Genomic DNA, 13,940 nt, shown 5'->3' on the forward strand with positions numbered 1-13,940 from the left:
GACAATACATCATACGTTTTTGGCTTTTTACAATGTATAACCATATATTCAGATAACATTTTCAGTGCTCTATAACATCCTCAATGCAAAAAATACAACCTGCTTAAGGTGAGGTTTTCCTTTTGTAATTCATATAAGTGCTGTTTCTGTTAACCCACATTGATTTTGACTCCTAATTATTATCCAGTCATTTTAAGATCATTGTATTAGTTATTTGATGTAAGCTTTTAAACTGAACTGACCCTAAAAAAACAAAATTCTATAATTTCATGACAAATGAAGCTACAGTCTTAATCAAATGACACATTTTGTTGATTAAAAATACACAAACAAATCCTTGACAGGAAAGAAACCTAAAAACTTATCATTTTCTGCACTTTTTAAATCCTATTTAGTATTAATTGTCTGAATCTAACATATATTTAATATGCCATAAACAGTCATTATACTTTATTTTATACTATTCTTTAATGTATTTACACTCATCAATTAAAATGTGACCAGTGCGGCCAAATATAATAATAGTGTTCAATAAACAAACCCAATTACCCAGTGAACCAATCTTACCTTTGGCCCAAATGGAATCCATCAACGCATGCTTGAAGTATGCAGCTTGCTTTTAGAGGGTCATTTTTGAAAGTTTACAGCTGTGGTTGGATGTTTACATACTCTTATCACGAACATGAATGCATAATTGCGACCTTGTGTTACTTTCAGAAAACTCTCCTTTTTTCCTATTTAAGATGTATGTTGTAACTCATTCTACCTCTGAAAAAAACAGTAAGCTGAAAGCCTAATATCGCCACAACATTCATGTCGATGATGGTAAATGTCTGACCGCAACTGTATACCCCACCAAATAGCATTATACAAACTTCAGCCATTCAACATCACACACTTCAGGCACTTTAGGCAAGAAGAAATACGAAATCTTGATTTTTCATTTATGGAACTTGCTGAGATTTGACTAATGTCATCTGTTTCATTAACGGGCTACAGCAGTCGCTCCAGTCTCAACATGAAGTCCAGTGAGAGAAGCCGAATCAACTGCAGGGGGCAGCAGATCACCACAGCTGTCATCAGCCTGCCATCCCCTACCAACTTCCCACCGGATGGAGATGGCCACGGTCTGGCAAACCCCGTCTCCGCCCCGGCCACTATCAACACCACCTCCAGCTCCAACATTGTCAAGGTGTCGGCCCTGTGACGCCCCCAATAAAGCCCCACCACCACGAGAAGGAAGGACCGTGGAAGGGCCAGCAGAGCCAAGGAGCTGAACACGTCTGGTGGACACTGTGGAATTTGAACATGGACACTGAAGCTGCAGCTTCTGACTGATGTCTGTCTGGACCATAGAAGAAAATGACTGGATTGTGGCCTGTGTGTTTTTGCAGGTTTCCAGATGTCCTTGTTCTTCTGACTTGCTAGAAGCTAGAAGGCTGGTAGTTTGTTCATGCAGATGTTTTGGGACTGAAGGGAAAAAAAGATCACAGTTTATAGATGAAGAGGCTGAAGACGATTAGTGTAAAATGTTTCGTTTCAGTTTGGTCATTTGTCATCTGTCATGATAGGCACACAGTACATAATGGAAATCAACGTGGTTCAATATTGTGTGATATTCACAAGTTCCAGTGGAATCTGTAAGACGTATGATAATGTAAACAGTACATTTGGGCAAGATTAAGCTGTTTTTGAACACACTAGAGTCAAATGTAACTTTGCAGAGAGAGGCCAGCCATTCAAATTAGACTAGAAAGGTGTTTTGATTTTAATACTGCTTCTGCTTCCTTTCAGTAGAAATATACACCCTGTGTTTCAATACTGTTAAATTTGTAGGACCTGTGTTACACAAGCTGGAACTTCCAGAAGAAGAGGACAACTACTGCTGCGTTCAAGTGTTGTCGAAAACTGGGACGTTCTGTTTGTATCACTTTCAGATTGCACAATTACAAGTCGTAAACACTCTTTTGATCAATATTTCACAGTGTCGTTGTTTTGGGATATCCTACAGACCTCAATTCTTATTGGGCAGATCTTCCAACAAGCACCCGAATGGCCAGATGGTTAAATTTGCTAGTTAACCATCTGGCATATACAACCTTCGGATATGCACTCGAACGCAGCATTAGGGTGCATTCACACCTACCTTGTTTAGTTCGAACCTTAGGGTTTTTCAGTTTGGCTCAAACCAAAAGAGCAGGTGTGAAAGGGACTTCAGACCACATCCCGGACCAAAGGACTAAAATTTGGTCTGACCAAGAGATGGCCTTTCTCCGAATCAAACTGAATCATGATTTGGTTTGTTTGCAGTGTATTTGCAGTATTTTTAGATGGTTCAGACTTTTGGACCAATTACAGGAATAATATATAATTGTTGCAGAACAAGTCCATTCATTTGCCGATTTACGAGTAGTCTCAAGTCCTGCGCTTGAAGTTGGTGCTGCTGATAGTAATGTCATAATGTTAGCAGTTTAGTGGAGACAAATTAATGTTCATTCATTTTTTTTATGGAAAAAGCTACCCACTGACTGGACAACCCCTTGACATCAGACACATGCTCTTTCTACAAACCCTGACGCAGCTCACGTAGGTGATGATGACGGGACGTAGGTGTATCATGGTCAAGTTCTATAGGATACAATCAACTATACACAATGTAACAAAACATGAACCTGAGAAGAAATGCCCTAGGATTACATTTTTTCAGCTGGGTCACACTTGCTTATAGTTGGGCTAGCCTCAGTGGCTAACTACACTTAGAAAAAAGGGTTCTATGTAGCGCTGAACATGAGTTATTTGTCTTCTAACAATAGTGGAACCCTTTTCAGAGTTATAGAGAATTTTTAACATTTTTAACAGCAGAACAACAGTTTTTGCATCATAGTGAAGAACCATTTAACCAGACATAGAGAGTTTTGAACATTAAATAGAGCCAGTGCCTTTACTAAAGAATAGTTGAAGAACCCATTTTTTAAGAGTGTAGAATTTTGGAGACTGTGTACAACAAGCACTAACATTGGGAATAATTTGCTTTGGTCCAGCATACGTTTCAGGTTTAGAATGAGGACCATAGTGCACTACCATTCTTTTTTGTTGTTGCTAGCTATATAGCTCTTAACTAGATAGTAGGCAGAAAAACGTAATAACGTCAGCCAAGTCATGTCAGAGACTTCCAGTTTCTGGCCATCTTATGCTCTTTACATATCTGACAAAAGTATGGATACAATATAAGCTATCTTGGCTTAGACTTTTTAACAATGAAAAAACATCAAATGTAGAACTAGAGGGCACTGCAAAGAGAGTCCCAGTGAACTGATGGATGATTTTTTTTTTTTTTATTATTGTTATTATTTGTGAGGAAGATGTAGGTAAATTTCTTTTTTTAGTGTAACACAACATTCTGCTTTCCAAAATCAAATAACCTTCTAGCACAAATGGCTAAAAATACATAGCAATATGTATTTTAGCCATTTAGCAGCATTAACCCCCATTCACTCAGAACTCGCTGGCTGGCTGGCTGGTGCCCCATTTTTTCGGTCATGTTTCTGGTATAGTGGGAGGAGTAGGAAGTGACCAGGCTCAAAATAAAACTGATTTGCACACAACGAATCAAATTCTTACATTTATAAATATTCTGTAGTTTAAAATATTGCAGCTCTCAGGTTAAATAATAGCTTTTATGGGCGTGTATTTGCAAATAAAAGAAAATTAGTGTGTTTAGAGCATAATGATGTCTGGACATGTCTTCTTCCATATATACATTTAAGATTTGAGTACCTGTCAAATAACAAAGTTTCCTTGAGCTACTAAAATAATGGCCTTTTAGATACCATCACAAGAAAGGGCAAACAGCAAGAGCACATTAAAAGTAGTATTGAATGCTGCGTGCCATCAGCAGTCTGAGCCCAAGAGAGCACAACTGGCCTTGCTGTATCCCTGGTGGAAAGATGGTATATGGCACTCTCTCCCCCCACATCACTTCAGTGCTGCTACAGGTGTCTACTAGCCGATGCATCAGAGCTGGGTACCTATGCTTCCCGCTGGCTGCGTTGGCTATCTAACATCTAAAACTGAAAAAAAGAAACAGAAAGAAAACAGTATTGAAACACAGGGCTGGTCTGTCCTTCTGCTGGTTTCTCTTTCATTTCTGTTTTAATGCGATGTCTTGCTCTCGCCAATGCTGTCCTCTCTCTTTCTTTCTTTGTCTTCTTCTTCTCTCATTTCTTGCTGAATGCCTGATTTCAATATATCCCTTCATTTTAGAATGTTTGTACCACATGATCAGTAGACTTTGCAAACATACAGTGGTTACAGATTTCGCAGTGCATTCAGTATCACCAGTAATAAGGTAAATGGCCCATTAGGAGCACAGAGATTTTCATTGCCCTGTCTAATGTGAATGTTTTCGTCTGTTCATTGTGGCTGTTTAGGTGACTAGTGATGAGCTACTGGAGAACTGAGAGCTAGGCCTTGATTCTCGAATTGCCATTTCCAGTGGAAGGCCGCGCACGTTGACCGACCATTTCGAAAACCTACGTCAGCGTTGATTTAATTATCGGTGGCCTACTGTTGTTTTCAAAGGCTGAAATGTGTGTTGATATTAGTTTTTCTTTTGCATGCAGTGGCATGCTTTGGTGTCATTGGCAGTCAAAGAGATTCACTGACGGTTTGATTTGAAATAAGGCCTTTTGTTTTCCTTTCTGTGATTTAGGTACAATTCCCTTTTTCATTGGGCTCATTTTGAAAGGCCTACGTTAGAGTAAATGGCTACATCGAAGTTATAACGTCGCTTCTTCCAGGAAAAGGCACAACGGGAACGCAAGAAGAAACGCAGAGTTGATGATCAAAACCATGTATTTGTGAAAATGTTCTTTCATTAGATTCCGACTCATCTGTCTCTTTTTTGTTTTTTCATTTCTTTGGGATCTGTTTTCGATGTCTTGTGTATATTCTGTAAGATGTTGTTTCTAATTTATGACTTTGTCCTGTGAAATTATCTAAGAAGCGTCCGATAAAAAGCGCCAAACTGCTACTCCAGTCGAACATGTCTCTGACTTATTCCTTCTGAGTGCCTTCTGTTCTTCAGCTGGCCAGAACGGTGGATTCAAAACCAGTGGATTTCTGTATAAAGGACCAGTTGGGTGTGCTATGATTATCTTCACTCATTAAATGTGAAAAGGTATCACTTCTATGATTTGGCTGCTGTAAAACAAACAGTATCCCATTCATTGGAGATCTTCTAAAAATGATGAAACCAAAAGTATGAAGAGTTTGAATGAGAACCTCAATTTGGGAATTTATGAAGTACGTCTCATATTGTACTGCTTGTCAGTCCTTAGAAATCGAAGGCCATTAACTTGAATTAAAGATTGTATGAAGATCAGCTTCTGAGGTGGAAAAAACTAGGTAGTCTGATAATATTAGAAATGTCTTACTAGATCAGAAGGAACATTCCTGAAGCTCCTCCTCCCTAATCTAACATCCTATAAATTCCATCTCTACCTTGTTTACATGTCTACAACAAGTCTGTGCAACCCTCCACCACCCCGTCACTCCCCTTTGAGCCCTTTTGTCTATCCGTCTTGGCTCCGCTTATCAGAGGGGCAACTGGCTTCCTACCACAAAGCAGAAGTCACCCAAACTTCATCCTAAATCTCCTCTGAGGTCTCCACCCTCACCAACAGCCTCACTCCCAGATCATCATAAGCCGAAGACATGTTCTGAACTAGCAAAATCATCTTTATTAGTAACAGGGCTGCGTAATATCACAGTCGTTATCACAGTGTTGCCCTGTTCAATCCTGGAATAAGAGAAGTCTGCAATGTGCAAAATAAGCTTGCTAACCAGTCGCTGAAGGTTATATTGTGTGAGGCACACATCCTGACCAATCCCAGATGTTCTTTTAACAGAATAATAAAAGAATACACCTTCATTTAAGGGTGCACTAGAAGACAAGTTCCACACTAACAGCATTAAAGCAGTATATTCAGTATGGCTGTAAAAGAACTGTTGTATAATATTGTGTTCCATGTTTTTGGCCTTCAGTTCATCACAAACACTGCACTTTGGTGTCACATTAGATTGGTTTTCACTGCAGAAAATATAGAATGGGAAAATGTTGAAATATAATTTGGTTCCACATTCATTGGTTCTTACTCTAAAATCATGTGTAAAATGTGTTTTTACTTGATAAGGGGCTTAAGCAGTGGTGACATTGCCAATCCCTTACAGCATAGACAAGATTTATTGTTTCACTTCAATTCAACCACCAGATGGTGCCATTGCGTCAGCTTCAGAAACCTGCCTGTATGAAAAAGACTTTCACAGTGGCAGCGGTAAAAGCTTCAACATTTGATGTTCATGAACAAAAAATGGGACCCATAAGTGCAAAGCTGATCCGCAAGACCAGTGTCTGTAATCTGGAACATGAGTTTTGGCAGTCTATGGTCTTTACATTGTTTTTGTTTTTTTTTCTTCTCCTGTAAAGTTGCCATTTTAAGTGAACTAGGTTTTTAACAGCATCAAGGCCCGGGACATATCATGTGACGGTTTGCTGCATGTGTAAATAAGAGAACACACCAGTCAGTTGTAGCAGAATGCAAAACAATCCTCATAGACAAAGAACACCATTTGACTGATGTCCTAGCGGGCGAACAGTGGTAGCATCTCAGAAACCACTAACTTTGTGTGATGTTCCAGAGCCGTGGTGAAGATGTACAGAGGATGAACTTCTCGCACATTGAGTGCCTCCAAGTACCATAACAGTGGTTCTCCACGGACCATTAATGCACAGAACAAGGACTCCAGTGAGTGGTACAGAGCAAGCGACGTACCACTGTGGGCCAGTTACCTTCTATAAAGAACACCAATCGGCCATAATATCAGTACTACTGACTGAGGTGACCTGAAAACCACTGATGAGGATAATCAGCTGTCAAGGGGTGGATTTATTAGGCAGCAAGGGAACAGTCAGTTCTTGAAGGTGATGCTTTAAAGGAAGGTAAAATGGGCAAGAATTAAAGGATCTGAGCCACTTTGATAAGGGTCAAATTGTAAAGGGTCAGTGAAGTTTTTTTTGGTATGCAGTGATCAGTACCTACCAAGAGTGGTCCAAGAAAAGACAACCGGTGACAGGGTCATGGGCATCTAAAGCTCACTGCTACAATCCATGGATGCCCCACCTCACAACTTACAGGGCCTACAGGATCTGCTGCTAACATTTTGGTGCCAGACACAACAGGGCGTCTTGCGGAGAGTATGTGGGAGATGTTACTATATCGTAAACATTCAATGGAAGAACATCCACAGTGTGACCTATTAACCTTGAATGTGCTCCTGTCCTGCCAAATTAGCTTTATCAGTTTAATTGTTATGTTTTTTACACTGCTGTTTCCTCAACACACGCTTTATCACCATCATTCATCTCACCCTATCCACATGTGTCAAGTGGCACATAATAGATATCTCACTTCCTTTTATGATAATTATGATAAAGAGAAAAGAGAAAAAACTTGCTGCATACTTATTCTTTTCACAGCTGACATTTTGTGTGGGACTTTCAGAGGTGTTATGTATTTGCCATCACATAATCTGTAAGATTAATCTCTAAGTGCACCCTCTGAGAATCTCCTATAGAGCTGCAGCAGGTGTCCTTCCCTTCAGCACTGTGGTCTTTTTTCTGCAGCTGCCCTGCTCGGTTTAATTCCCAGAGGGCTGCGTTGTTCTCTTTGTTCCACCTGAGCTGCTAATTGCTCAGTAATCAGTCACATTAGAAATCCCACAGCGCCACACTCCTTCAGCCACAGGGGTACAATCTCACAATCTCCTCTCTGGTCTGGGATCAGGTTAAGTCTTCAGTATACTCATCATGCCAAAACTGACCAGGGGACAGTGGTCTCCCAATGTTATAGCGCTAGTTTGTCGAAAGATTAGATTTACACAAGTCCCAGCTTAATATAATTGATCTGCCAAGACATGTTTAGCAAGACAAGGTTTACTAATATAGTTTTGCACTGGAGCTACAAGCCTAAGGTAGCTGTAATGGAAGCATATGACTAGCCCATATGAAATAAAAATATACAGGCATTGAGCACTATAGGAACACTGTATTAATAATGGGTAGGGCTTCCCTTTGTGCTAAAAAACAGCCCTTCTAGATACTGGAAACATGCAACGCAGACACAGGCCTGCAGCTCCAGATTATGTTCCCATCAACCATCAGAATAAGCTCAGATTTTGATCTTGGCATGATTGTTGTAGCAGCAGTTATGCAGACAGACATGCCTTGTTGATGACGTCAAACCTTGAGGCGGAAGGCCTAAAACAGCGGAAGACCATGTCAAGTTCCACTTTGGTCAGCTAAGAACAGAAAGCTGAGGTCAACAGCATGAATCCATGGACCCAACCAGCATTGTGTCAACAGTCCAAGCTGGTGGAGGTGGTGTAATGCATTGTGACCCCGGTTTGTATCACCACCAGTGTAAAGAAATATGAATCAATAGACTTCTCTATAATGCACTGTTTATAATATCAAATATCAGTGGAGTTCCCATGTATGTTTCCATTTAGATTATGTAACAAGATTTGTTTCCAAGCATTTCTGGACCACTACGATTGGTCTATCCAGCTCTGAATTTTTAAACAATGTAACTGGTACAAAAATCAAAAATTACTACAAATAAGTATGTAGGTCTATGCACTGTTCAATAATGTACAATAATGTACATTACAACAAGTACAGTACAACAATAAGGTAACCAAGGTGTATTATTCAGTAACTACAGGGACTTCTGTACAAACTGCTGGGGCTATTCTTTGGTAATAGTAAAGTTTGTAATAACACTGTTTTTAGTTTTTAGTTTTCTCCAACCATTGAAGCTGCTATGTATGCAGTGTAAATAGCTCAATAGAAATGCTCTTAATTACTTGGAATAAGCTCTTGTTTTACATTGACTTCCATTCAAAGTAAAGAATATTTTTACCTTCTCCTCTAAAGTCACTATTTTGGAGAAACATGTTTTTCATTGGACATTGATAAAATGCTTTCTACCTATCTAAAGAAACCTTTAACCAGATAAAGAGTCAGAAAAAACTGTAATTTGTTGAGTCAGAGTGTATTTTGCTAACAAAAGATTTACACTTAGCAAATGAGAGACAAGTCTTGGTAATGGTTTTTGTTTAAAAGGGTTTCAGGTTCTAGATCAGTGGTAAAGTTCACCTTCCTTCCAAAGCTGGTCAGCACAGTCACACAGGAACAGCTGAGGGGGAAGTGGTCATATGTACAAGGGCAGCTGCAGGACAGGATGGAAATCCGGTTGGGATTACACATCTCCATACACACTCACACAGGGGCTCCATGATCAGACTCTGACCTGGTAACACTGTATTTCAGCTGACATCATCATCTGATTACTAAGCACAAAGAGGAGAGCCACAGTGTAGCAATGTTTAAACCTGTGGAAGTTTGGAAGTTTCGCTGTAATGATTGTCATGCAGTTACATAATAGTTGTTGTCGTAGAGTAGTGAATAACAACACTACCTTCCTGTGGCAGACTTGGGTTTGAATCCTTGGAACAGAGCATCAGAGAGATGACATTAATGTAATTACACTTACATTTTATTTTCACTTTGTATTTGTAATTTCTGACCTTTTTTTTTACAACAGAAACTGTATTTCTAGCCATTTTCTAGATGTACATAACTTTGCATTTCATTCAGAACATAACAAAATATCTCATATTCTACTTACAAATGGTGTTGAATAGAAATGGCACTTTTAACATAACAAAAACATTTTATTAGTATCGTAACACATCACAATCAAAATAGAGAACTAGTGTAATATATTTGAAATGAATACTGTTCATTGATTATTTTGACATTTTTTCTATCAATATTTAATATATACTTTTTTAAAGGTTTTCTCAAAGCCAAATAAACCTTTTTTGATGGAAACATAAGCTAGCCAAAAAGCACAGGTAAGAAACCTAGTCTTCCTGGATTATTGGGGAAACAACATAACAAGAGCTTCGAATGGCTCAGTGATCTCTATGGCCCGAGGGTTGCAAGTCTGAATTCCCAGTCATCAGCAGCCAGAGTCCATGACTGCACAGTTGGCCGTTTTCTGGGGGTTAGTGCCACATTGGCAGCAGTTCGAAAAAAGGCGATGGCTGGTATCGCATGTATTGGTGGACACACATGTTAAGTCCTTCCTAGTGTCGGAAGCATTGCTAGTGCTTGGGGGAGCTAGGAATGGGTGGGCTTCACAAAAAGAAAAAAGGACAAATTTGACAAACAATAAAATAAAAAGAAAGAATTGTAAGATATATTCAGTTAACCTTCATATTTAGTTTGCTTGCAGATCTTCTAGTACAGCTCATAACTAATGTTTGGATTAAATTTGTAAAACACTGTAATGGCAAATGTAACAGATCAGGCCATTTTCCATTTACAGTGCAGTGAAAAATTATTCGCCCCCCAGTCTGAACTCTGAACTCAGACTGAATTTGTGCACATTTCAAACATCTTCAACCAAAACCTTATAATGCATTGAAGAGACCAACATTTAAGTAGAAGGACATTTATGTAGACTTGATTGTATGCTTTGGACCATTGCCTTGGTGCATGACCCAACCAAACTATAGCTTCAGCTCACAGACAGATGACCTGACATTCTCTTTAAGAATTCTCTGATAGAGTGAACCTTTTTACACCTGAAGATCTATGGACAGCTAAAAATCAGACTAATTACAATCTAAAACATTTAGACATTCAGACAGGGGACAAACTGCAAAAATGTTTTCTATGGCACTGAATGCTCAAAAACAGTGATGATGTCTTGTGTCCATGTCCTTGACAAAACAATCTGTTGTACTTTTTGCATTTGGGTATTTGAATGTGCAACAATTCAGACAGCCAACAATACTTATAGCTACAGAAACACTCAACTATTAATGTGAAGAGTGAATATACTGTTTTTTTAATGTAGGACACTGTCCAAAGGAAACCCTTTTAGGCTACAACAGAAAGTGTTTTATTAATATATTACATGAGAAATGCACATTTTGCCACATCCACTTCCACCCCACAAACAGCAAGGTGACATTAAAGCCAAGCAAGGACAGCTTAAAAAACATTCCAAACCACTGTGAACGATGCCTCTCTCTCCAGTCTCCAAAAAGCGCACTGCGCTTATTTTCAGATGATTTATTCATATATCCAGCCTCAGCTCTTTGCTTTTGGAGTTGTGAGCCTGCACTCTGCTGGGATATGTGAACATGTGGCGCGGCTGGAAATTACGATGATAATAGCGCTCATTTAGATGGAATCAGGTCAGTAAACAGGAGCTCCAGAACTTTCTGCCCTGTTCAGTCTGAAGGAGTCGTCGCTGAAACAACAGAACCAACGTCAAGTCCTTTGGAACTTTTACAAGTGCATTTCCTTCATCCCAAAGTTCTAATATTGTAATGTTGAAATGGATCCCTGATCAGATTCATATATCTAGATTCATGAAATGTAAACTCTTAAGACTGGCTGATTGGTTTCCCAGATACTGTTTGCGAATTGTCACCGTGGCAAGCGTACTGTGGGCTATAACTTGTCCAGCTGTGTCAGCCACATTTAAGGTTTGTCATGGCATGTGAACTGTGGACCACAGAGGCGTGGCCAGCAGGCAACCAACCATGAGAAATGTTTGTACAGTATTTCTATTTTAGGCCAAAACTGTCTCAACTAGCGGTGGCTGCGTTCTGGCGGCCAGATCTGGACAAAGTTATCACCACTATTTTGCAGTTGTATGAGGGCTGGATGAAATTTATAAGTGTTGGGTCATGGCTGGGTTTGCTATTTGGATCTTGGCTTGGACATATGATTCTAGGAAAAATTATAAATTGGTATAGAGCTTCACATTATGTGGAAGTTTAAAAAGGTTATTTACACACACAGATCTTTTTCACAATAGCTCATTGAAGAACTAGCTATAAACAACCATATTTTGGTTTCTGTGCTTCCAATGATCTAATGCTATGCACTTAGTTCAAACACTCCTCATCCAGTCATTCAGTAGCTTCTGTATGTTAGAGCCAGGAATACATCTGATCAAATCTGAATTCTGCAACTTTATGATGTATTGCTGACATGGCCATTTAATAAAATGGGACATGTTGGAGTCCCAAGGTCACTATGCCAGGTGCCAAACATCAGCTATAGGGTTATCAGGAGCAGTGGAACTGCAATTTCTGGAGTGATGGAGCTCCATCCAATATCTCTGGAATGAGTTAGAGCCAGAACTAATCTTCCAACATCAGTACCTGAACCCACCCACCTGATTCAACTAATTACTGCATTCAGAAGTGATTGGTTGAACGGGGTGTTTAAGATTTAGGTTGGAGTTGAAACCTGCAGAAAACTTTGTTTTGATTGTTAGAAGAGTTGAGACTGCAGCAAAGGGAGGACAAACTTTTAGTTGATACCCTTAAAGAAACATTGGATGAGCAGATGTCAACAAACATTCCACCTAGAGGGTTAACCTGGACTTTAACAACCGAGAAGTAACAGTCACAATATCAGTGTAAAATCAATGCGCTTCATCAGAATTGCTCTGAACTGGGGAAATGCTGCTGCCTACCTAATCTAGCACTACATTTTTTTTTCAAAAAAGCATCATAAACAGTGAAATAGAAAGAAGTTTTAGAATAAATATACCTATCTACAATATGAATTTGGGTAAATTAGCACGCTATCGACTGTATACCTGCTTGTTCGCTACTGTACCTAACTTTTGGTTCCTCTAAGAAGCTAAAACTGATATGAAAAGTGAGAAAGTTAAAAACATAAATATCAGGGGATCCTCAACCCTGATAATAACAAAAACAACTATTGACAGATCTTTAAATACAAACACCTACTTTGTACATTTTATCATGACCAGATGTATTCTCTTCTTCATCCTAACACACACTTTAGACCTGTGCGCTATTCACTATAGTGCACTACTGTAGCGTCCGAGATTAGGTGTTGTGTCCTACAATAACAAATGATGCATCCTAGCAGACATACACTCATAATTCATTGCATTGTTTGGTTGTTTAAAGCTTGTCTAAGGAAGACCAGGGGATGATGGCTGCGTCTCCATAGAAGGCACTGGCCTGTTAAAAATGGAAGTAGGTTAATCAAATAAATGCTTTCAGATTTTCTAAGTACCTTCAGCAATCACATTGGTTGAGTATTACGAAGTTTATTGCTAGTTATTAAAGCTAAAAGCCCACTTAGTCCTTATATAGCGTGCTATACAATACAAATTACATTATGTATTGAATTACGGAATCGTTTTTTTTTTATTAAGACCGGACCAGATTGCAACTCCCTCTTCAGGGACCAAAAGGGCTCTTAATGGGACTGTAGGCTTCAGAACAGCCTTCTGAAAGTACATGTTTATTTACACAATACTGAAAGTACATTGTTTATTTATTGTTGACACTTTTGCACCACATATAGGGGCAGTGGTGGCTCAGCGGTTAGAGCGCCGGGATATCGATAACAGGGTTGTGGGTTCGATTCCCGGGCTCGGCAAGCTGCCACTGTTGGGCCCTTGAGCAAGGCCCTTTACCCTCTCTGCTCCCCGGGCGCTGGAGTTGGCTGCCCACCGCTCTGGGTGTGTGTGTGTACTCACTGCCCCTAACACGTGTGTGTGTGTGTGTGTGTGTGTGTGTGTGTGTGTGTGTGTGTGTGTGTGTGTGAGTGTGTGTTCACTACCAGATGGGTTAAATGCGGAGGACACATTTCAAATGGAGGACAAATACGTGCACCTTTACCAGAGAGAGATGCAAATATACATATTCAGCACTTGGAATTAACCCCAGGCCTTTTCTCCTGTTAGTTGGTTGTGACATTATGGAATAATATGGACTATGTGAACACTGTAAAATGGTTAATGCGATAT

General features: G+C 39.5%; 1 protein-coding gene across 2 annotated transcripts in view; it reads left to right on the forward strand.

Annotated features, from left to right (window-relative positions):
- The window catches only part of LOC140543135 (A-type voltage-gated potassium channel KCND3-like), a 131,809-nt gene extending 126,766 nt beyond the window's left edge, over positions 1 to 5,043 (forward strand). For both annotated transcript variants that reach the window (XM_072666164.1, XM_072666165.1), the window contains exon 7: positions 1,000 to 5,043. In XM_072666164.1, coding sequence (XP_072522265.1) covers positions 1,000 to 1,207 — 208 coding nt within the window. In that variant the 3' untranslated portion in view covers positions 1,208 to 5,043. The remainder of the gene's footprint in view (positions 1 to 999) is intronic.
- The last annotated feature ends 8,897 nt before the right edge of the window (positions 5,044 to 13,940 follow it).

The sequence above is a fragment of the Salminus brasiliensis genome, chromosome 21 (genome assembly GCF_030463535.1).
Source record: "Salminus brasiliensis chromosome 21, fSalBra1.hap2, whole genome shotgun sequence".
Classification (NCBI taxonomy): Eukaryota; Metazoa; Chordata; class Actinopteri; order Characiformes; family Bryconidae; genus Salminus; species Salminus brasiliensis.